The 26,434-nt window shown below is 43.3% G+C and overlaps 1 protein-coding gene across 1 annotated transcript; it reads left to right on the forward strand.

Annotated features, from left to right (window-relative positions):
- Positions 1-3,152: 3,152 nt before the first annotated feature.
- NDUFV2 (NADH:ubiquinone oxidoreductase core subunit V2) lies at positions 3,153-25,502 on the forward strand. Its single transcript, XM_083187630.1, has 8 exons — positions 3,153-3,313; positions 7,586-7,645; positions 9,537-9,599; positions 9,793-9,909; positions 16,063-16,231; positions 17,682-17,791; positions 22,088-22,164; positions 25,321-25,502. The coding sequence occupies exons 1-8, from the start codon at positions 3,272-3,274 to the stop codon at positions 25,412-25,414; spliced, it is 732 nt and encodes a 243-aa protein (XP_083043756.1). The 5' UTR covers positions 3,153-3,271; the 3' UTR covers positions 25,415-25,502.
- Positions 25,503-26,434: the final 932 nt, after the last annotated feature.

The raw sequence follows: 26,434 nt of genomic DNA on the forward strand, positions 1-26,434 counted from the left end.
TATTCAATGGTCAGGGACTATCAAATGATTTCTCTCCCCTTCGGCCGCATGCGAGGGGATGTGTTCTCGTACAGACCCCCTTGCATGCTAGCAAGGGGATATGGGGGGCCGGCGGACCAGTGCTGACCTATTCGCTAGGCTGCGAGTGTACACAGCCTAGCATATAGGTCTGAATCAGGCCCTATGTTGCCATAAAAGGGGATTTTAGATGCCAGGAAAAGTCAACTTTTTTTCTGGAACTTGACCAACATAATGGTGTGCATCTTGTATGTTCCGAATGCAAATCGGATCCGTACAAAATAATTTTCAAAATGTTTACTTGTTGCAAATGTGCTGTAATTGTGTACTATGTGTACTAATTGTGTGCTATTTATTTACAACATTGTCGAATACAAATCACACAAAAACCAGCTCTATTTATGTTGACATTATAGGGCTATTTTGTGTCCAACTTTCTAACTCACTCGCCTCCAACCTTAATCGAGCATGAGCTACTTGAGACAAAACCTCCTGAAGGCAGAAGATCCATCTCAACTCTCAGCCAAGAGGAGCATAGGGTGAGCGCCCAGCGTTCAACCATGGCATCAGAAAAACAGATTTTACAGGTAAGACAAATCCAGTTTTATTTATTCAGCCAATGGTGTAACAGACAGGAAGGGGCGGGAACGCTCTTGAGCTGTATTGAGATTACGACGCCCATAAGCGGCATCTGCCGAGAAGGTGTCGCGCACCCCTATGCATGGAGCCTCTGTGGGACCTGCTTTCCAGAAGAGTCATCCCTGGTGGCCTAGCGGAGGCTCAACACGAACTGAGCCCTGCTTCTAGGACCAGTCCACCTTCCCCACAGCTGCTCATGCCGCAGAAATCAGACACACGCGAGCAGATGTCCGCTTAACTCACTGTACTGCAGGCGGCCTCCCCCTATGCCTGGGGGTATGGGGTGGCTGGGCTCGCGGAACAGTGACCTGGCAGACACAGGCGAAGCTCACGTAGTAACGCTGTTAAAAACTTGAAACATAAAAGTTAATCAGGGCTAAAAGCCCTGCTCTTTAAAGTGGACGTAGCCCCCCTTCCTATACTTATAATGGTAAGATAATGATCCAAAATAAGGTACAGGTCATTAACAGTAAAGTATCTGGCAAAAATGTACAGTTGGAGGTTATCATGTTATACAGGTTCTGTGGCTGACTAAAACTAGTGAAAGTTCTGGCTTAAAGTGAGCCCGCCACATATTCTGTGTAATTCATAAATGTCCTGGTTTAGAGGGATCACTCATGACAGTGGTTCTCAGCTGCAGCCCTCCAGGATCTCAAAGAGTCGCGTTTTGAGGATATCTGTAGCAGATGGGTTAATTACTGCACCTACAAAATGGATCAACTCGTCTGTGTACGGGCAAAGAAATGGTAGTGTCTTCCTTCTCTTGGCTCGTACCAATATGATGTCACATACCATGTGACCATCATTTTGAGCCAGGAAGTCAGTTTACTAGCTGATCTGCCATTCTGCTGCTGACCTCTTCCCATGGCAGCGCTTTTAACTACATGAGCAGGCTGCAGGGGATAGCACATGGGGAGCAGGCTGCACAATGGGAGGCACATGGGGAGCAGGCTGCAGGGGCAGCACACGGGGAGCAGACTGCACAGTGGGAGCACAAGGGGAGGAGGCTACAGGGGGGAGCACATGGGGAGCAGGCTGCACAGTGGGGGCACATGGGGAGCAGGCTGCACAGTGGGGGGGGGGCACATGGGGACAAGGTTGACAGGTCATTAGCTCAACACAAGCATTAGGTCAACACATACCTTCCAACTTTGAAGGAGCCGGAGGCGGGACACAGTTGATGCGCGTCGTAGGCGCGTCAACATTTTTGGGGGTTTGACCTAATTTATGGGTGTGGCCTATACCCACAGCTCTTCCGCAAGGCCACGCCCCCATTTTGTCGCTATGGGGGCATGATCCAGAGGCTCTGTGAGCCTCTAGCCATGCCCCCAGCCTGTGGGAATAGACGCTGTGTGCATCGCACAGCGTTTATTCCCGCTGCTTAGCAGCCGACAGGGGGGACTCCCAACAGCCCCCCCTCACCGCGGGACACTGCCGGTCGCGGGTGGGACAGCAGGACAGGCCCTGATAATCGGGACTGTCCCGCTAAAATCGGGACTGTTGGGAGGTATGCTTCATACCTCCTAACATTACCCTCTCCAGGAGGGACAGAATGCTCTGTTTCTGGACTTCCCTCTTCATTTTTTATTGCTATCACCTGTGTGGAAACATCTTTCTTACCCATTAACCTGTTTAAAACAGGTGATGGCAATCATACATTAATAGGGTAGTCCAGAAACAGAGCAAAGTGTCCCTCCTGGATAGGGTCATGTTGGGAGGTATGCGACATGGTCTAGGTTGACATGGGGTTTTCCATTGTTTTTTGAGCCGACGTGCTGACAGGTGTTTTTTTTATGCCCTACCATCCACTAGGGCGTGGTGGGAGAATAAAATAGTGCGCTCGGCACCGTGCCCAAAGCATGGTGAGCGCAGCGGTATGTTTAGCGTGTCCATGTTGACACGACATGTGCCGACCGGTGGTATTTCATGCCCTACCATCCACTAGGGCATAGTAGGAGAACACAATAGTGTGCCAAGCGCAGTGAGGCACTGTGCCCGAAGCATGTTGAGCGCAGCAAGCCATGCGAGGGTATGCGGTGCACTTAATCCTGTGTCCATGTCGACACTCGGGTAAAAAAAAAACCTGTGTAAATCCCATGTCGACCTTTATATAAATTGAGCTAAATACCTTTCAAATTTAGTGTCTACCCAGCAGGGGGGGGGCTAAAACTTACATAAACAGAAGTGATTATAGACACATTATATTAAATTGCCTAAACCCACTTCAGTTTTAGTATCTGATCAACAAGGTGGAGGAACTAGCTTGAATATTTAAAAAGTGCTAGAGCCTAGTACACAATGCAGTAAGTTAACTGAAGGGAATTATACTCTACCCCCAAAGAAATCCACAAAACATGACCTGCTGTGACTGTACCACATGTCACTAGCAGTGACATCAGATATGACGGTTCAGGTTAAAGGCAACTTCCGCTATCCTGCTTTTGCGACTCGCTCGGTTGCTCGACATTTGATTACATTACCTTTACATGTTCAGTCTGCTGTAGTAAGGTCTGGCTGTCCGCTATTGAGATCTGCTGTTCTACGTTCGACTAGTGCTGTCTGATTGCTGCCATTCAGGCCGGGGGGCAATAGAGTAGTATCTTCCTGAGCTGCAATGCTCCTGTGTGCCAGGCTCCGGGCCGGTGTAACGAGTTCGGTGAGTTAGATGTGCAAGAAAAGCCGTGATCGGTAACGACAGGGGAGGCACAAGCGGCAAGGACACCGGGTGTCCGCGCGACCTTCACTTCCCCTGCAGCGCGCGGCCCACGGTGTTCGGGGACTTGGCAGTGATTCCCCAGTGCGGTGTTCTCTCAGGGCCAGGTGCTATGCATTATATGTACATCATCATGGTGTAACATTAAACAGCTTGTACTACTTACATACCTATCAGTAGTGTAGGATAGCCTTCCATGGTTGTATAATAATGCATATATATAACTGATGCATAGGACTCACTCTATGTTCTGCTGTCACACATTGTAGAAGTATTAGACCAGTGGCGTCAAACTCATGTCCCTCCAGCTGTTGTGTAACTACACGTCCCAGTATGCCCAGTTTTAGCAATGCATTATATAAAATCTGGGGCAGGGCATGCTGGGACGTGTAGTTCCACAACACCTGGAGGGCCAGGAGTTTGACACCACTGTATTAGACCATAGTGTAATCTGCCCCAGCAGCCTTCCAGGATCCCCAGTTCTCCAATTGTGACATGCTTATGGTTTAAATATATACTGACTTCTAAAATTGAGCAACGCAATATGTAATGTAATGATCTATCATATTAAACGTACACAATCTTACGAACAATGGGGCAGATGTATCAATCTGCCTATAACGTTTTTTAAATAACGAGTCCTGCTTCTCCAGGGGTATGCGTGCGATCTCGCTAGAACCGTGAGATCTCCAGCGCAGCCCAAGCCAGAAGCAGGGCTTGCGTTGTCTCCAAAGTGGGGGATAGGACAACGCTAGCCCTGAGCTGGCGATGTGGCTGGGGCGATTTAACGCCTGGGCGGCTGTTAATACATCGCCCAGCCGCTAATCACTGGGGGGGGGGGGGGGTTTGCAGGGGACAGCCCCGCTGAGTGTTAGTCGGCGGGCTGTCACTAGCGCACGTTAGGTACGCTAGTAATACATTGGGCTAAACGTAATCCCCCCAGTTAACCAGCGTCAAGTGCAGAAATGCACTTGACGCTGGTTAGTACATCTGTCCCAATGACACCTAAATCGGCATGCTTAACCCTTTGCAGTCCAATTTTTTATTTGCAGTTCAAACTGTCTGGTTTAAATTAATTGTAAGTTTAAAAAAAAAAAAAAATGATCTACATTAAATGTTGAACAATGTTAATGTTCTTATTTTAAAGTGGCTCACCATTGTATCTGCTACTAGCGCTAGGGCTGTTGAGCCTGATTAGACATTGGACCTAAAAGGGTTGATTTAACTACACCATGTTGTCTGTTGTAGCAGCTGTGAACCTCATCGGTTCACACTATACTATAATTATAGTATAATTTTATACTATAATTGGGGATACACAGTTTACAATGGTTAGGGGCTAGTTACCCTTCGCATTAAGGACCTGGAGAGGGGATGGGGAGAGGAGGAGCAAGGTCGGAACAAGGGACCCAAACTGACCCTCGCAGGCTCGCTTCCCTTGCCACACAGGAAGCTTGTTCCTTCACTATCCATGCCACCACTGGTTGCCTTTAGTAACCAGGTGGCAAGTGAAGCGAACCACCGTGCCCGAAGTGTGGCGAGCACCCGTTGGAGTCCCTTGTTTTGACCTTGCTCCTCCTTTCCCCGACCCCTCTCCTCCCCAGGTCCTAACGGTGAAGGGGAATTAGTCACAACCATTTACAATGGGGTCCTTACAATCCATTGAGGGCCGCAAAGGTGACCAAGATATCAATTAGCGTGAACATTGTAAGAATTCTATTTCTTGATTCCACGCAATTGGATTGGTAATTGGCAGGCTGCTTGCAGTTCAGTCAGCTGAGAATCATTGTTGGTAGATGATGGGCACTAACAACAATTTTTTTACTCCAAATTCTTGTAACTTTTGGTGATATTGCTTGTGTAACTGGGGACATTTCCTGGGGGAAACATTGAAAGATAGGGCTAGTTGGCAAGTATGACTAAGCTTGCCATATCATCTATGTAAACTGGAAGCGGTCATCTATTAGAATGAACTTAGGTCTACAGTCATTAGGTCGACCCCACTAGGTCGACTGGCAGGAAGGTCGACCTGACTTAAGGTCAACATGGGCCAAGGTCGACATGACTTAAGGTCGAATTTGCATAAAGGTCGACATGAGGAAGGTCGACTGGTCATAAGGTCGACATGGGTTTTTCACTGTTTTTTGAGCCGACATGTGCTGACAACCGGTATTTCATGCCCTACCATCCACTAGGGCGTGGTGGGAGAATAAAATAGTGTGCCGAGCGCAGCGAGGCACCGTGCCCGAAGCATAGCGAGCGTCCGATTCTCATTGCCAACTGTGTCCATGTCGACTGTGTTGACATTCGGATCAAAAAACAGTGAAAAACCCATGTCGACCTTATGACCAGTCGACCTTCCTCATGTCGACCTTTATGCAAATTCGACCTTAAGTCATGTCGACCTTGGCCCATGTCGACCTTAAGTCAGGTCGACCTTACTGCCAGTCGACCTAGTGGGGTCGACCTAATGACTGTAGACCTAAGTTCATTCTGACAGATGTCCCGATTCCATGTAAACTGGGACACTCATGAATTATGGGGTAGCAGTTCTTTTCCTGTGAGTCGGGATCCCGGCAGTCACAATGCTGAAATTCCATCTGCAACTCTCCGACCAACAGGGGCTATTCTCCCTCGTGGGGTCCACAGAGAGAGAATAGAACCTGTGGTCAGCCCACTCCCATCTGTATACCAGTGCCCGGTATTCCATTGTCGGAGTACTTACCATCGGGATCCTGGTCGTCAACAAATAATACCGGAACCGAATTATGCAGGCTCTCTAGCTGATTAAAACCAGGTGAAATGCAGCCTTGAAGTCAGCAGATTATTCGGTCCCCCGCGTGTTGACGACTGCGCATAGGTTTTTATGCACATGTGCAGCCGCTGTGTGCAAGCACTCACACACAGAAGTCTGGGGGAGGGGCATGGGAAGGCCGGCTGGGCAATTTGCATATAGGAATGCCCAGAATTTCAAGAGAATGCTGGGCGTTCCCATGCATATTGCCCAGTGGCAATCAGCAGACGTCAGCTGTCCGCCCTGTCCTCGCACAGGGCGCCCGCAGGTCTGAGAAACCACAGAGGTGTCTCAGATCTGTGAGTGCTTAAGAAATCATTCAATGGTCGCCCAAGACTGCGAATGGATGATTAAAATGCCCTGGTTGCCTGTCAAACTGCAAAAAGGCTCAGGCCCCCCGCTGCATTATCACTTCTCCAGATGGTGTCAGGATCCCTCTGAATATGGTGCTGGACGTCTGGCTCCGCCTTAGGATTCTGGGAAAACTGTTTTTGGATGTATTCACTGATGGGAACGATTTACAAAATAAAATATTACAGAATATCCTTAAGAATTGTGTAGCTGGTTGTTAGCCAAATTTATATTGTTACAGTGTCGTTTCCAACTTAAATGCAAAGAATCCCTTTGGAACTTTTGTCTGTATTCTGGTTGTCTTAGCCCTCCCCACCCACTGGCATATCTCTAATGGATGAAAGGTGTGTGGTGCACACGGGACCCTGGGTCCAGCTTGACCCACACACAACACGCAGCTGCAGAAATAACTGAGAAATGCCCACTGCTGCCGGTGCCACTACTGCTGCTGGGGCGGGTGCCATGTTTCCGGAGACCTGTGCATGCCCCGTATACTCTGGCACAATGTCAGAATCTACTGCACTGATGAAGAGAAAGGGGCCCTGACAGAGTCTGCACACTGGCCAACCTCCTCTTTTAAATCGCCTCTGCCCCCACCGCTTCAAACTGGCCATTACAGTAAAACTTCTTAATTACTTATCCAATGCAAAAATAAATGCTACTGGATAAAGTCTGTGTTTCCTTAATAACACTGTAGCCATTATTAGCTAATAACCTGTAATAATGGTTACTCTTGCAGTTTACGTTAAGTTTGTATAGTGTCGGTGGAGCTGGACCTGAAGGACACCTGTGGAATCTTGTTCTGTACAGATGTCATTATAACTGGGAAAGGGAGTTACAGTAGATACTGAAGGTATCACACAAAGAAAAAACCTTAAGTGGCCCTCTAATTAGTGATTGATGGATTTGGCGTCTTTACAGTACACATATAAAGTTTTGCATGCATTGTATAGTAACTATGTCAGCCAGGCGTTCGAGACTTCATCTAATGGGCAAGAAGTGCCTCCATAAAGGCATAGTTTGTGACAGGCCTTTGTGAACATAGCACATTCATGTACTTTGTATTACAGATCAGACGATACTTGCATGAAACTGCAAGATGCAGTGGAGCTGGCGGAGCCTCATTTGTGGTAAGTCTACGTTCTCAGACATAGGGCTCAGTCCAATAATGCAGGAGATCGTCACGGGTGCATGAATTTGCACAAAAGTGCTTGTTGCCCCATAGGGCTCCAGGCTGAGGCAAAAGTACTATGTGCCTAATTGGATGGAACCCATAGGGAGATATTCTAATAGCAATGGTAATTTACTTTACTGGGCTTTAATAGGCTAACCCAATATTTAGGATAAAAATCACAAAAAAAACCCCTTAGTTTTTATCCTGAAAAAGAAACTAGGGCTTATAGGATACCCCCATTGTCCTATTTTCAGATTTGTTCATATTATTTACAGCCATGAAATGCACATGTTTAAGGAACCACCATTTGCCTGCCTTACTCCAAAATTCGAAGTGGTCTATGTACTAATATATTTTAGTATAATGCTGCGCTCTGCCTTTTTGGGGGTTTATATTGTGTTAGTGCAAAGTGTTCCCAATGATTGTACTTGCAGTGTCTGGCCAATGAAATAGTGTGTGTCTAACAACCTTATGTATGCAAGAATTCTCTTCCGGATATCAACTGTATACAGTAATGGCACAATAACATCTTATGCAAATAGCGAGTTTTTCTTTTTAACAGAACTCTTGCTTACAAATTTATTTAAGGTTGTTAAGGTGTGTACACACTTGTACAATTTAGACTATATTACAATTTAGACTATCTGCATACAATTTAGACTATATAGTACTATACAGTCTATGCAGCCAAGACTTTCTGGCTGCGATACGGGATCGCATTGGGATCGCAAGGGTTAAAACCCATACAATCTGCATGAGACCCAGATGCGATTTTGACTATATAGTCAAAATCTCATGCACATTGTACAAGTGTGTACACACCATTACACGCACCGGCGTAAAATGGACAAAACCATGTGCACTGCAGGTGGGGCAGATGTAACATTTATAGAGAGAGTTATATTTGTGTGAGTTATTTTGTTACTGTGCAGGCTAAATACTGGCTGCATTATTTTTACACTGCAATTTAGATTTCAGTTTCAACACACCCCACCCAAATTTAACTCTCTCTGCACATGTTACATCTGCCCCACCTGCAGTGCAAATGGTATTGCACATTTTTAGAACAAATTTGTACTACGATCAGATCTGAATAAAGGCCACTATTTCATTGGACAGACACTGCAAGTACAATCACTGGGAAAATTGATTTATTTATCTCTGCAGCAACACAATACAATATAAATGCCCCAAAAGTCAGAGCGCAGCACTATCCAGAAATATATCCCTGCAAATTGAAGGAAGACAGTCATCCGTGAGTGCAGCAGCTAACAAAAACGATTCAGTGCGCAGGTAACTAAATCCCCTGGTCTATGTACTAAGCCTTGTAGAGAAAGTGGACGTGTATGGAGATTATTTAATAAATATAATAATCTCATAAAAGCTTGAAAATGTGATATTTATGTTTTCTGGAGATATTTTGTTATAAAAAAAAAAAAAAAAAATCTCCCCTCCAATTTTAACTTAGAATTAAGGCAATACCACACACATCTCAATGAATGCCAACAGCTCGGCGGGTAATAATCAGGAAAGAGCAGTCAAAGGCCTTCTCCACACCTAAGGTTACCACCAAAGGAGGGAGACTGTTTATTTGCTATATGAATAAAGGTGAAAACATGTGTTATCTGCGGCCTGCCAACCTTGGACAAAACAGACGTGGTCTGGGGTGATTCAGTGAGCAAATAATTACTGACGCCAAGTGGGATAAATAAATATTTTATACAGTCATCCAATAATATTTATATTGGACAAAAACATATGGAAAATCAAATAATAGGGTCCCTTTTACAAGTGAATATGAAGTTCTGTTCTAGTGAGCGGATATTTATTTATTTTGTCCCTTGCAGCACAGAGATACACCTTCAAACAACCCAGATACTCCCTTTGAGTTCACTGCAGATAATTACAAGGTATGTGCACAAATAGGACACATTTGTTATTTTTAATCTAGCTTTTAAAAAATGCAAAACCAGTATAAAATACAGTGGTGGTAGCAGTGTTTTCAACTGAATTGCGTTGCTTTTTATTCTAGGCATCTCTAACTAGAATGAGATTTATAAAACCTAAGTTTTGGATCAGATTATTATTATTTTTTTTTTACAGAGAATAGATGCTATAATTGGAAACTACCCAGAAGGTCACAAAGCAGCGGCTGTGATCCCAGTGCTTGATTTAGCCCAGAGACAACATGGGTGGCTGCCTATCTCTGCAATGAACAAGGTTTGATTAAAAGTATATAGTGATATTAGTGTGTAAGTGACTTTGGGGGAGATTTATTAATGCGATGCTTTTTGTGGCACTAGAGCCCAACTGGTTACATCTTTTATTGAGGCAAAGCAGGAGGCAGGAACGTCAGGCTGTATTTACCTCTTGGCTGACAGTGAGAGAGAAAAGCCCTCCCCTCTAGTGGACTCCTTCAAGTTCCTGGGAACCACAATCACCTGTCAGCTTGGCTGTAGATTTGAACGTCGTGCCAGATTGGTTTAGGAGGGGTGCAGCAGGAACAGTGGACTTGGCACTCAGAGGAGGTGAGCGGTGTGCCAGTGTGGTGGGGGTTGTGTGTACACTGGTCATCCCGCCAAAAGGCCACTCACCTCCTCTGCTAAGAGTGGCTATCGGCTCTTCCAGCTGCATCTCGTCCGCTGCTGCTCTTAGCTTGTTAATATGGCGGGGGGATGCAGATGGGCACATATTAAAACATTTTAAAGTGGCAGGGTGAGTTAATAAGTAAAAAAAAATGGTCAGGGTGCAGCGCCCTGCCAAAAAGACCTAGAGACAACACAAAAGGTGCCCATACACTAGTAGAATTTGGGCTGATTTCACCTGATCCCCGTGACAAATTGTCCCAAATCGGAAGTGTTTTATGGCGCATCGGACCGGAGGCAAAGGCCGGACCTGCTGCCCGTTCAACCTCCAACTTGGCCTCCCTCCAGTGGGTGGGAAGCCGGGTTGCATGCAATATATGTCATGCGAATGGACCGCATGTGATCCTGCCACCCGGGAAGGTCCAAGGCAGCTCAAGGGGGTCGGACTGACCATACACTGCTGCGATACATTTAGTCTATACACTTGTGTGCTATTTCCCTGATATGCTGGTTCCCATGGAGCCTTCATTGATCCAAACCTGCTCTATTTTCTATTACCATAAATGCCCATCAATTATGTGTAACAACAATGTAAAATGACACAGGAAAAAAGTATTGAACATACTTATCGAATTTATTTCATACTTTGTACAAAAGCCTTTGTTGATAATGACAGCTTCAAAACTCCTGCTCAAGTATCATTTTGGTCCATTCTATCACAGTCTCCAAATCTATAGGGCCTCTTCAATGAACTCTGATCTTAAGTTATTTCCATTTATTTTCAATTGGATTCGTCAGGTGATTTGCTGGGCATTCTAGCAGCTTTATTTTTTCTCTGAAACTAATAGTGTGTCCTTGGCTGTGTGTTTGGGATCATTGTCCTGTGGAAATGTTCACTCTTGTTTCATCTTCAGTATCCTGGTAGCAGATATAGTAAATTTCTATATCCATCTTTCCTTCAATCACATTAAGGGGAGTATTCGATCCTGGCCGCTTTATTTGCTTGTGGAAATAGCAGGCGTCGCCTACTCAATGCTGTCATTTCTGACCGCAATGAAGGCAGTTTCCGAAACAAAACAGATTGGACTGTAAAACAAGTTGGATCTATTTGGTCATAAAAAGCTGCGGATTGTCGCATTCTTGCCCAGTGTTTGACAATCCACAGCCTTTTTCACTTTATACCTGATTTTCCCCCTCCATGTCCGTAGGCCCCCATGGTAAAATTACACCCCTCTCCGCCATCAGAAATAGCCCTTCCAGTGTCAAAAGATTTATTTATCTACCCCCATCTCTCCAGTGGTAAAATATCCCAGTGGCAGTGTCCCCTCATCCCAGTCTCCAGGGGCACCTCACTGTTTTGTACTTTCTGATCCAAACGTGTCTGTGCCACCATGTTGTTGCAGATAGTGAGGCGTGTGCATGAGGTGGTGACTGAAGCAGGAGAAAGTCCGTTCATTTGTGCACAATGGTTTTCCGCCATACAGAGGGGACACAGCAGGGTTCGCTTGCTGTATATGATGCCAGTCTGTCCCATTCTAGCAACTGTAACAAAGGGGTCCACTTTACAACATAAGGATGAAAGGATTTGTATCTGTTTTTTCAGCAAAAAGCCTCCTGCTAAATCAAATATGGGATCAGGCTCTGTGCAGAACACACATCTGTGGTAACTTAGTTTGGCAACAGCTGCTGGCTATTCAGTACATACCAGGTACTACATAAGATAGTGGAGATCTTGTACTAAATCTTTGCAGGTGTGCCTAACCTGCAAGGTAGAGGTTGTGATCTGATGCCTAATGGGCTAAGGACTGTGAAAGTGGTGTAGCCTTGTCAACCTTGTTTACACACAGCTCACAAGAGGGCTTCCTCGTGAAATTCTGCGTATCGGTCAGAAAGAGGCTTGGGGTATATTGTAAAAAGAGAAGTGATACATTTATTTTGTATGATTTATTACGTTTTTAGTTAGCACAAATCACATAATCTGGGGGACATTAGTGATGAAGAACTCTGCAAAAACTTTGCTTAAGGTTGATAGTCACTAATGAGCTCTTCTGTCTCTAAAAATAGTAAAAAAAAAAAACATATCCATTTTTTTCCCCACCTTATTCTTCTTATTGGATACCCCCCAAATTATACCAAATCAGAAATCCAGATTTTGGTACACTAAAATGTTAACTATAAATGCATACTACTATTGACATGTAGGTGTAGTGAAATGTGTAAGCTTTATCTCCTGCCGGCATGATAGATAAGGGTTTGTCCTAGAAGAGCTTCCATAACCACCGGTCTCTCCTCACTTGCAGAGGCAACTTTTTGTTTCCACTCAGGCAGCCCAATGTTTTTGAACAACACTATAAAACATGAGAACTTAAGCACCCCCATATACTATGTGACTTCTCCAAGGTAAGAAGTTGCATGCATTCCCCTTGAACCACCTGGCAGCTTCCCGGCAGCAGGATCACATACAATCCATTCTATGCGGTTCTTTTGCATACAATGGGGCAGATGTATTAAGCTTTAACAAGATATAAATCCAAGGGTGATAAGGAGATAGAAAAACGTCCAGCCAATCACCTGCTAACTGCCATGTTACCGCCTTTGCTTGAAAAAAGTCAGTAAGGAGCTGATTGGCTGGACGTTTATCTCTCCTTATCACCCTTGCATTGATCTGTTAAGGCTTAATACATAGTTACATAGTTACATAGTAGGTAAGGCTGAAAAAAGACTTGCGTCCATCTAGTTCAACCTGGTATAGATATCCATTGCTGATTTGGTAGGTTCTGGTATTTTACAGACAAATTATATTTCTTATTTGTACCCATGGATGTTTTTCTCCAGTAAATGTTTGTCCAACTTTGCCTTGAACGCATTTAATGAGCCAGCCGTTACCACCTCTCTGGGAAGAGAGTTCCAGAGTTTGACTGTTCTGACCGTAAAGAAATTCTTTCTACTAGCTGAATGAAATCTTTTTTCTTCTAATCTATACTCATGCCCTCGCGTCCTAGATTCCTTTCTAGTAGAAAATAGGGTGTGTGACAGTTCCTTATATTGGCCCTTGATATACTTGTACATGTTGAGCATGTCCCCCCTTAAATGTCTCTTTTCTAATGTAAATAGTTCCAAATTGCTTAATCTCTCCCCGTAGCTTAAATTCTCCATTCCCCTAATAAGCTTTGTTGCTCGCCTTTGGACTTTTTCTAATTCTATGATGTCCTTTTTATAGTGTGGGGCCCAGAACTGTACTCCGTACTCTAGGTGAGGTCTCACCAATGCTTTATATAGTGGCATAATTACCCTTGAGTCCCTAGTTTCCATTCCCCTCTTAATACATGCCAGAATTTTGTTGGCCTTTTTTGTAGCTACATTACAATGGGCACTACATCCTAGATTGCTGTCTATTTGGACTCCTAGATCCTTTTCAAGTATGGAATTACCCAGTTCCTCTCCGCTAAGGTTGTAACTTGCACACTGGTTGTGTCTCCCAAGGTGCATAACCTTACATTTATCTACATTGAACCTCATCTTCCATTTTTTTGCCCACTCATCTAGAATTGCAAGATCATTTTGAAGCATGGTGACATCTTCTGGTGATTTTATGACTTTGCTAAGTTTTGTATCGTCCGCAAAGATGGATACATTGCTGAGTAACCCTATCCCAATATCGTTAATAAAAATGTTAAACAAAATGGGCCCCAAAACCGAACCCTGGGGCACTCCACTTAGTACCGGTATCATATCTGATACGGCACCATTCACAACCACTCTTTGTTCTCTATTACATAGCCAATTCCCTACCCATCTGCAGATATTTTCACCCAATCCTAGGTTCTCCATTTTATTAATCAATCTCTTGTGTGGGACAGTATCAAATGCTTTAGCGAAATCTAGGAAAATCACATCTACAGCATTTCCATTATCGAGGTTTTTGCTAACCTCTTCATAGAACCCTAGTAGATTAGTTTGGCATGAACGATTTTTCACGAACCCATGTTGGTTAGTACTGAGTAGACGGTGATGATCTAAATATTCCTGGATACCATCCCTTAAAAATCCTTCAAATAGTTTACCCACAATTGATGTTAAACTAACGGGTCTGTAATTAGCTGGATCTTCCTTTTTTCCTTTTTTGAATATTGGCACTACCTCTGCTATTCTCCAATCTTTTGGTACTATACCTGACGATAGTGACTTGCTAAAGATATAATGTAGGGGGGTAGCTAGTTCATCCCTTAATTCCATTAATACCCTCGGATGAATCCCATCTGGCCCTGGTGACTTATTTGTTTTGAGTTTGCTTAGCCTCAGTATTATTTCCTTCGGCGTGAAATCCACAATGAGATCTGGCTTATTTGTCCCGTTTGTGGTAAATGTTCGTTCCACAGTCTGCTCTCCCTTAGTAAATACTGATGAGAAGAACTCATTTAACAGTTTTGCTTTTCCCTTGTCCTCAGTAACACTTTTTCCACTAGTATCAGTTAGTGGGCCTATGTTTTCCTTAATTAAACGTTTACTATTTATGTATTTAAAAAACTTCTTTGGGTTGGTTTTGCTTTCAGTGGCTATGCACTCTTCCTATAATATTTTAGCTGCTTTGATTACCCCTTTACAAGTTTTGTTTGATTCTTTGTATTTTGCGAACGCCTCCTCATTCAAGTTATTTTTATAGAATTTAAAGGCTCTGGTTTTATTGTTGATAGCTGACCTTACTTCTTTGTCCAACCATGGTGGCTTTTTTTTGTTGAATTTACCTTTAGTTACTTTAGGAATGTATTCAATAGTTAGTGAATCAAGCACCTTTTTTAGAGTATCCCACATTTCCTCTGCATTTTTTCCCTCCATAACCGTTTCCCACCCAATTCCTGTTAGGGCTTCCCTGAATAATTCAAAGTTCGCTTTTCTGAAGTTTAGTATTTTTGCAGATCCTTTTTGATGTAATTTACTGAAGTTGATTTCCAGTGAAACCATATTGTGATCACTATTCCCTAATTGTTCAATTACTTTTGTGTTTGAAACTAAGTCTGTGTTATTTGTTAATACTAAGTCCAAGAGCGCCTCATCACGAGTTGGAGTTTCTACCGTTTGTGTAATAAACTGGTCTTTAAGTAAGCTTAAAAACCCATTGCTTCTTGCTGATTTACCGGTTTCGTTTTCCCAATCAATGTCGGGTAAATTAAAATCCCCCATAATTAATACCTGACCCTGATTTGATGCTTGTTTGATTTGGTTTAAAAGAAGAGACTCTTCCCTTTCATTTATATCTGCCCCAATGCATTGTATGTGATCCCAGCAAGGGGGGATCTGATTCATCTATAGTGCAGTTCTATGGCTCTGATCCGATGTGCATGGGACCTCTGACCAGAATCGAAGGTGACACACATGCGACTTGACACTTTCATCATATTTTATCGGACCGATCCGTCTGGATCGGATGAAAAGTGCCCAAATCTCGCAAGTGTATGGAGCACCTTTACTTTGACTGAAGCAGGAATTGGGGAAATGGGTTGATTACCCAGACACGGATCCAATGCAAGTTTGTTCGGCACCCGAGGCCAAGCCAGCCTAGGACTCCCACCACCTACACACCAATACCGATTTTCCAAACCTCATGTGAAAGTGTGGGGGTGGCATCTTAGAAGTTAATCACCTACTGTTTTGTATTAAGTTCGACAAGGATGACTTTTTTTTTTTTTGTAACTTTATTACCAGAGAAACAAGTCATTAGGCCCTGGGTATAAAATAAATACATTAGCAGCATTTTAAAGGTTTTTTTTTTTTTGCTGTTTTGTTACAGGTGGCTGAAGTGCTGGAGATGCCTGCCATGCGAGTATATGAAGTAGCAACTTTCTATACCATGTACAACAGGACACCAGTAGGAAAATACCACATTCAGATTTGTACAACAACACCTTGTATGCTTAGAGATTCTGATTCAATACTAGAGGCTATTCAAAAGAAGCTCGGTAAGTCAAGTCTTTTGTGAATGTTATATGTGAGACGTAGTGCTCAAGCCAATTAACTGCACCCTGCATGCGAGGGATGTGTGTTGCCATCTTGTTGCCCATGATTGGGCAACAAGTGGCCCTATCATACCCCACATTTTTGGATGCAACCCTATGAGGCTACGAGCAAAATCCACCAGTGACGCAAGTGCGACATATAGTCACACTTACACTCAGGTGTTAACTGACCCCTTCAATGTTCTGGCTGTCGAGTGTCGGAAAGTGGGCGTGTTGGCAAAAAACGGAGGTAGATTGTCGACAAAGGGCTGTGAATTTGACAATCAACTACGGTTTTCAACAGAACAGATCTGACTCGGAACTGTTTTGACAGAATCTGCCTTCAATGCTGTCCAAAATGGCAGGGGACGCTATTTCCCCTGTTGGAAATAGAGGCCGGGATTGTATACCGCCCTGACTCTCTTGGCCCTTATTCTGCCCCCCTGCATGCCGGGTTCGTTCACACGGACCGAGAATGGATGTTTAACATCAACATCCATTTGTAGCCTATGTGGACACACCCACATCATTCAATGGTCGCCGACCATCGAATGATGTGGAACGAGCACGCATATGTCAGGTCACTTAGATTTTGTGCACACTCCACAGGAACTGGGCGGGCAGTTGACATCCAGTGATGTCAGCTGCCCACCCCAATGTCACGGCCACATTACCATGTGAACGCCCGGCTGTTTCATTGGAATGCCCACGAAACGCTGGGCATTCCCATGAGCGAGTCCCCACCCCATGCCCGCAGTTCTGTGTGCGTGTGTCCAGCAAACACTGTTCTTCTGTGCAAAACATCGATCCCCGTGTGAACGCACAGGGAGCGAATGAATCTACAGGGTCCTATGGACACAATACTAACATTTGGACTTCTCTGTGGAAAATGACAGCAGTCCTAAGTTCATTTTAATTACAATTCCATTTCTGTGAGAAAGCAAATAATAGTAATGCCTCATACAAAGTAAACTAAGCCTCAGTACTTTTTATTAAATACCTGTACAGAATTTTTAGATTATTATTTTTTATGTATGTAAATTGTGTATGCCATTGGTTTAAGTGAGGATTCTTGTCCATACATAAAATAGTTTTTAAGTAACACTGAGTAATATAGGTCATACAATCTGCTTCTGCAGCGCCCTATATTTTAGCTGACTACGTTGTGTTGGTTTCTTTGAGAGGGTTATATAATTACCCACTAAATATGGGCAGCAGCTGAACTAGAAGAGAAAAACATTCAATTATTTATATATCTTCTAGTATTCTATTCATCTCTGCCATTTTTTAGAACCAGTGCCTGATTATTATTATTTTCCTGTAGAGTAAAATAACTGACAAAGCTGTCCGCTTGCTATGTTATGGTGCTGCTGTGGTATAAATGCAGAATTGTAACTGTGTCTTTTGGTGACAGGCATACATGTGGGGGAAACCACATCTGATAAGATGTTCACGCTGACAGAGGTTGAGTGTCTTGGCGCCTGTGTAAATGCACCAATGGTACAAATTAATGATAACTATTATGTAAGTATTTTAAACCTTTAATATTTTAATTCAGAGGGTGGGAATTCACTTAACAGCAAAGGTGGCAATCAGACATTGCTGCAGCAGTTCAATGCCAGCCTGATTTTGGACAGATTTGCCTAAAAGTGCTTGCTGTCCAAGAGCAGTGAGCACTTTTGAGCGAGATCCCTACCTCCGTAAAGTGCTGCAGTATCATGTGAACTCACCAGGCAAATACACCAGCATCTAAGTGCATTCCACTCATAATGTCTCCTATTGTTTGTCTAAAATAAGTTTAGCAGATTAATATCCAGAAAAGATCACACCTAAACTTGTCTAGAAAGTATACACTTTTTTTGCAAATATCTTATTATAAAAGCGCATATATTGTCTGCCATAGCTGGTTTGTGTTCTACAAATGCAATCTTAAATATACAGGCAGATGTACTAAGCTTTGGCAAGTAATACAGTTAAGAGAATGTACCAGCCAATCAGCTCCAAACTGTCATGTCAGGTTTGAAGGATGAGTTAGGAGCTGAATGGTTGGTAGTTTCTCTATTTTATCATTCTCCCAAGTTTTGGTACATCTGTCCCATTATATTTTAGACTGTTGCTTGTAATTAGTGGCCTATCTGTGTGCTGATGGTTCCAAATCAACCTCCCTTATTGATTAACCCACTTTCCTCAAAAACTATTCAGAAATCAATTTTAATTAATCAACAGGAGTATATAATGCGTTTTCAATGGGAGTGTTGCTCAAATACCTTACTTATTGTAATAGTACCTCCCAACTGTAAGTGGTATTATACCCTACTAGTGCACGTATACCCTCCGCACCATGTATGTATAATCTACCCCCACCCCTGTGAATATTCCTATACCATACTGCAGATCATAGTGGAATGTGTGTGTCAGGCATATATTGCTTGGGTTGGTGGATGAAGTTCTATTCTACACTTATACTTTTGTTCCCTGCATATGGACCAGAATTTGGTTTATACAGAATCTTTTACAGAATGATTTCAGCTGTGAATCTAGCTTAGCAGGTGGAATCTGCACATTTCCTCATTGGTAGCAGGGAGGTGGTTGCATGTGATCTGACCATGGACCCTCTTCTGGTTGACACGCAAAGCTGCGAATTTCGCAGTCCACCAAATGCTGCCCTGACCACGAAGCAGGTGGACATCAGCTGGCTGCAACCGCCCATTTCCATGGGAACGCCCATGAAATGCTGGGGGTTCCCATAGGCGCAGGCCGCCGCCCCATGCTCGCACTACTAGGTACGAACAGGATGATGAACAAGCAGGTCACCGCGCCTGCTCACACCAAGCAACATCGCTCCCCCGTGCGAACCAGTAGGGAAGCGATCAAATCAGAATAACCCCTCCCATGTCATCTACAGTCCAGATGGTTTACAGTAGCAAGGGATTATGATTGTGCAAGTTAAATGCCTACCAGCACCTGAATTAGACGTCCTATTAAGAACAATTTATTTACAGCTCAATTGTATTTACTTGAAGGTTAATAAATTTGGTACTTGTTTCCTAGCAGGGCGCCCAGATTTCACAAACGTAGTGAAATTGCATCGCATGGTACTTTTTTTTTACCATGCGATATTTGATTGTACAAGCACCAATGCCATGAGATGTGATGGGTGCTTACAATGAGATGTGTGCTTATAATGAGATGTGATGTGTGCATAGTATGTGATGGGTGCTTACAATTGTAAGCACCTGCACCTACGCCATTGTTTAGTGTCAACCCCAGTATTCACACCACCCTATAGATTGTAAGCTTGCAGCAGGGCCCTCTAGCCCCAAGTCTGTCTGTTGTTACCCAGTTTGTTTTATCACTGTCTACTATTGTAAAGCGCAACGGAATCTGCTGCGCTATATAAGAAACTGTAAATAAATAAAGCGTGGCGAGCGGCTGCAGTACGCGTCCTCCGACCTTTTCATACCCCCACTATCCACGCCTGCATGGAGTTGATTGTAGATAGTGTGGCAAGCGCAGTGAGCCCGAAGCATGGCGAGCGGACATGGAATACATGTAAAGTTATCCACGTCTGCCCGCCCACCACGCCTCGGTGGCTCGCCACACTATCTATAATCAACTCCACGACGACGTGGATAGTGGGGGGATGAAAAGGTCGGAGGACTTGTTCCGCTGCGCTCGCCACGCTTTGGGGTGGCGTGGACACTGGGGTTGACGCTAAACAATGGCGTAGGTGCAGGTGCTTAAAATTGTAAGCACCCATCATATAGCATCACATCTCATTGTAAGCACCCATCACATCTCATTGTAAGCACTCATCACATCTCATTGTAAGCACTCATCACATCTCATGGCATGTACAATCAAATATCGCATTGCATTTGGTGCCATGTGATCCTATGCAATATTTCATTGTATAAGCACTCCTGTGCAGGTAACATGGACATTGCATCGCACAGCACTATAGATGGTATGCCATGCGATTCTCCTACGCAGAATAGCACACTAAGCTATTTGCTTAGTGGGCGCCCTGCTAGAAAACAAGTACCATATATTTTACCTTTAGAAAATATATATTTTTTATGCGAATACAGAACTACTCTAATTTCTCAACTAATAGCAAGCAATAACATGCAAATGGCCATAAATGCAGCACGGTGAGACAGTAGCTTTGTTGCCTCATAAGACTTGAGTATTCTTGTATGATCTATTCGTGCTTATGTGGTCTTAGAGGGTAAACACTCTGAGATATACATTAGATTTCACAGAAATCTAATTGAAAATGGAATGCTTTTAGCAGCATTCGATGCAGATTTGATCCTAATGCGCGGTCACATATAGGGGAAATCGAAAAGACAATGAAGTAGAAATCGAACAGCATATTGAATCTAAATCGAATGCCAGAATTAACAGTGTGTAAGCACCTTTACTACCACAGTCCCAAAATATGCTGGTATGCTAATTCGCTTGTGACAAAAATTTACCCTAAAGTGTATTAGATTTGAATATCTTTAGTATAAAGGAACACACATCAAGTGAAGAATAAAAACATGGTAACCATGAAGAAACAGTTATTTGAGGCTTTGTAATTGGTGATTTTTTTTTTCTGCATGTGCTAGTATCCAACGAGCATGGTTAATGTATATCTACATTGAGATTGCTGTGTTGCTAGCTAGATAATCCACCTGTTAGTCTCGCTGTACCGCTTTGAGATTAAGGGTTTTAAATGTGCAGATGGTGTTTGCATGGAGATTGGTAAACATGCAGACAAGATAAAAGATGGCTCTTTCTGCATGATACTTGTACGAGTAAATACTACGACAACAAATCTGGTATGAAAAGTCTTTAAAAGGAAAATGTGGGCAGGCAATGCAATCACTTTATAATGGGCTACTTAATAGTTCAGAATCCATATTTGATGGCATGTTTATCAGCAAATGAAAAAAAAAATCTGTCTAGCGTGACCCAGACAGTACTATACAAAAATGAATGTGCCAGTGCTGCAATTTAACAGTCTGTAATGGAATCTAATGTAAGGTGGAAAAATAGGTTAGTGGCTAAAGTTTATGGGGAGTCCTGCTATGCAGTTTGAGCTCCCCTACCGCTGCATCAAGTTTTCTTGCCGCCTCCGTCCGTAACGAAATCCTGATGATGACTGCAGTTTGTATTGGAAAACAAAGTAGTAGCTTCTACATCAGGGTCACCCAAGTAATGCTGTATACAAACAGCACAGTGTTGAATGGAAGGTCCAGAAATTCTGAGCATGCCGTAAACTAAGTTTGGATAGTAGCATCTCTCCACAGATATGACACAGATGAGTTTCGCATCTGCACTAGATTTTAATTGTTTTTTCTTGTGAAAACAACACATGAATGTGAGAATTTATCCTAGACTATATGTTTATAAATGAAAACCGGTACAGTTACAATTTACCGCAGCCAATTGAATTCTCCCATTAGTGTGCTGCTTAAGTGAAACATTTTGATTTTTCTTTAAAAAATAATCGTAACTGATTTCACTTTACATAAACCTCTAAATTTCCAGTACTGAGCAAAGAATGCTTTTTGTAATGGCCATTTATTTTCTGACCACTACTGCTTTATTATAACTACATAAGCTACTTTTCATCTAACTTAAGACTTGATATTGAAATACTGTATAATACAAATCTGGGATCTTTTCTCTGGAGACGTTCTGATAAGATGTACTAACCTGTAAAGAAAAGTCAAGTGGTATAGTATTTATTTCAGGCATGCTGCACTACCCAAACCCAGTGTACTCAAGTTAATCGATCCAAATACTCAATGTGTATTACTCTTGCAGGAAGACCTTTTGCCAAAGGATATTGAAAGTATAATTGATGACTTGCGGGCTGGGAAATCACCTACTCCTGGACCAAGGTAACATTGCTACATGATGTGTAATATCTTTGTACTGTGTCTTGTTAGTAGCTTCTGGCCTACTTGTATAGGTCACATTTACCACCGGCCTGAAGTAGTAAGAAATGTATAGCCATATTGCTTAAAGAAATTGTCCACTCTAACATAAGTAAAGGCCCATCCACATTAGAAGATTCTTTCCAATCTGGCTGGTTGGAATGAAAATCTGGAATTTTTTTAGGACCATTTGCTCCTAAACACTGAAAACAGACACAAATTGGTCCTACGGACTAATTGGTCAATTTAAGGCCCATACACACTGAACACTGGGTGCAAATAGCATGAGCAATATTATATTCACCTGCATGTCTGGAAGATGTTAATATTGTTAACAATGCACGTTGTTGAAGATATTGGGCATACACACTAGAAGATATTGCCATCAATATATTTCAGAAGCCCCTTTCTGAACAAGATTGATGCCAAGATCTTCTAGTATGTATGGGCCTTTAGGCAGATGATGGGTTTTGTCCATTTTCCAATGTTTGAGAGCAAACTGTTGATTGGAATTTGTTGACAAACATTTCTAGATTTTCATTCCATCCAGCCAGATTGGAAAGATAATCTTCTAGTGTGTATGGGCCTTATGTGAAGTGATCATATGAGTAATGCAAGCATGTCCTATTTTTAGAAAACATTGCACGTGTTTTCCCAACCATGCACAGACCTGTAGCTAGACTACAAAGTACACACTGCAATACCAACCTTCCCTAAAGATCTGTGTGTAACCTGTTCTTACCAAGGGAAAATACACAATTACTAAAGGTTTGTTATAATTAATGGTTGTGGAGGTGAATATTGAAAAAATGCATTATAGATTTAAGTGTTAAGAAGTGTGTATGCTCAAAAAAATAAAGGGAACACGTAAACAACACAATGTAACTCCAAGTCAATCACACTTCTGTGAAATCAAACTGTCCACTTAGGAAGCAACACTGATTAACAATCAATTTCACATGCTGTTGTGCAAATGGAATAGACAATAGGTGGAAATTATAGGCAATTAGCAAGACAACCCCAATAAAGGAGTTTGGGGGGGTGATCCCAAAGCGTGGCGAGCGCAGCGGAACGCGTCCAACCTTTTCATACCCCCACTATCCATGTTAGCGTGGAGTTGATTTTATATAGTGTGGATAGCGTAGCTACAGTTGTCCCTGAACACTCCGTGGCTGTGTGATGCATTGCAGCTCCCTCTACATTCAGACAGCGTTCAGCTGCCTGTGCCCCCGCTCTGTCTGCCCCTGCGTAGGAGCTCAGTCTGTAATCTTTGAAAGCCGGCTGGGAGTTCACAGCAGTTTCTGCAATGTTATTATCATGCTGGGTATGTCCACCCCCCCTCCCCAGCAGTGTACATACCCCACATGATAACATTGCAGCCACTGCTGTGAGTTCCTGGCCAGCTGTCAAACAATCAGAAGCAGGGAGGGGGGCGGCATGGCACTGCAGGGTGCAGTCAGTACTCCTTACCCATGATGCCGGTGCTGTGTCCTTCTGTGTTTGTCTGCCCAGTGCCCTGCAAGATCCCTCCCCGGCACAAAGTGCGTGCGCGCCAGTCAGGGCGGAGCGCATCCCAGGGGATGCAAGCATATTTCAGAAATGGGTCCCTGGAGTTCATTAACGGGTAAAATAAGCGCTATAGCGAGTATTTGCGAACCCTGAGTATATTAGATGTGGAGGAGGCTGTAGGAGGGCAACAACCCAGCAGCAGGACCACTAACTCTGCCTTTGTGCAAGAAGGAACTGGAGGAGTACTGCCAGAACCCTGCAAAATGTGCATGTGTTTCTGGCCGTTTGAGTAGACAGACTCTGAGGGCCCTACGTCCACAGGTGGGGATTGTACTTACAGCCCAACACCGTGCAGGACGTTTGATATTTGCCAGAGAACACCAAGATTGGCAAAATCGCCACTGGCGCCCTGTGCTCTTCACAGATGAAAGCAGGTTCACACTGAGCACGTGACAGAGTCTGGAGACGCCAAAGATAACGTTCTGCTGCCTGCAACATCCTCCAGCATGATCGGTTTGGCAGTGGATCAGTAATGGTGTGGGGTGCTGCACAGCCCTCCATGTGCTCAACAGCGGTAGCCTGACTGACATTAGGTAACGAGATGAGATCCTCAGACCCCTTGTGAGACCATATGCAGGTGCGGTTGGCCCTGGGTTCCTTCTAATGCAAGACAATTCTAGACCACATGTGGCTGGAGTGTCCGCAGTTCCTGCAAGATGAAGGCATTGATGCTATGTACTGGCCCGCCCGTTCCCCAGATCTGAATCCAATTGAGCACATCTGGGACATCATGTCTCGCTCCATCCTCAAACACCACATTGCACCAGAGACTGTCCAGGAGTTGACGGATGCTTTAGTCCAGGTCTGGAGACTATCCGCCACCTCATCAGGAGCATGTCTGGGCATTGTAGGGAGGTCATACAGGCACATGGAGGCCACACACACTACTGAGCCTCATTTTGACTTGTTTTAAGGACATTACATCAAAGTTGGATCACTTTAATTTTGAGTGTGACTCCAAATCCAGACCTCCATGGGTTAAAAATTTTGATTTCCATTGATAATTTGTGTGATTTTATTGTCAGCACATTAAACTATGTAAATAACAAAGTATTTAATAAGAATATTTAATTAATTCAGATCTATTATGTGTTATGTAAGTGTTCCCTTTATTTTTTCGAGCAGTGTACATATACTTTTATTTTCGTAATATATTACAAAGTGATTCTTTGGAAGAAAACTGTAATCCTACGTGTAAAGTCCCTGGATTAATTGCTGGAAAGTTGGTTTGTGCTAGAGAATGGTGCTTTGGTAGTTTAAAACTTGGTTTGTGTACAGGTCACAAGGGCTAGATTAAGGCTGGTGGGTGCCCCTATTACTAAAATTGCTGACAAACACGCCTGGGTAAAAGAAAAGCGCAACATGTGCCTTATTACCCTGCAACTGAGACTGGTTGCAATGGCGACTATAATTTGGACACTGTACATGCGGTTTATTGCTCTAACTCGCCCTAGTGTATGGGGGTCTTTAGATTATTATACAGTTGCCAAAGTTATTTATGAGAAATGTGTTAGATCAAATAATCTGTGTGTATTCTCCATTTACTCTCAGGAATGGACGCTTCTCGTGTGAGCCTGCTGGAGGACTAACCTCTCTGTGTGAACCTCCAAAAGGACCTGGTTTTGGTGTTCGTGCAGACCTCTAAAGTTGTAAATTGAAATATTAAGACCGTACATTGATGTACAAACCTAAAACATTATGTACTCAAATAAAATAACTATTGTATTAATGTACTTTTGTTGCACCATGTGCCTGTGTCAGTAAGTGTCTTGCGGTACTGTGTATACAGCAGCTGGCATATGCTTAGCGTGAGCAGGATTTCCTTTCCATTACAGTAAACGAACACTGATGCTAAAAATGATTCTTGTGTATATATGCTGCATAACTAATTGGTATTTAGAAGTACAACTGGTGCACCACGTATTATTTTATCACATCTACGGAATAATTAATTTGATTTGCTGTTAATGGATTATTGATATACATTAATACCCCTTTTTCACAGCCTTGATTTTTCCACATGAACCCACCTCAACCCCAGTTTTGGTTTAATCCAGTTAAAACGGATTTCAATCCAGTTTAAGAGGCAGTTTAACAGGTAATCCGATCCAGGACCTGTTTAGACCATGCAAAGAGCCTATACCTCCCAAACCACATTGTCCTGCAAGAGTTTAGAGGACACACGGCCTGCCCTACTATGCAGAATGGAAGCAGTGCTCCGTGATAGTATGTACTGGAGGTTGGGTGGCATCCCAGTAATTGCCAGAGTGCAGAGCTTGCCCTTATAGTGATGTAGGACAACTTCAATGAGGCATGGCCCAACAGGACCAAGGTGACTCCTGGTCTGCAAATGCCAGTCTAAAGAGACTGAAATGCAGGACTTTTGTGGAAAAGGGATGCAAGACTTATAACCTAGGTCACGGTTGGCCAGACAAAAAACACCCATCTACAACAATGTGGCTCTCTAGCTAGACCAGTTTGGAGTCTTCGAGTTGCTGCTACACCCATGCCTCCCACAGCAAGTAAGGGGCGCTTTACAGTATTCTACCCAGAATTTTTTCAGCTGGGTGGCATCAAGATGTAGCCAGGTTGGGGTTTTCTTAATTATAGTTGTTTAAGTACTGACCTTTTATTGATTTAAACTTTATTAAAATGTGATATTAAT

Source organism: Crinia signifera, chromosome 5 (genome assembly GCF_055691185.1).
Source record: "Crinia signifera chromosome 5, ASM5569118v1, whole genome shotgun sequence".
Taxonomy (NCBI): domain Eukaryota; kingdom Metazoa; phylum Chordata; class Amphibia; order Anura; family Myobatrachidae; genus Crinia; species Crinia signifera.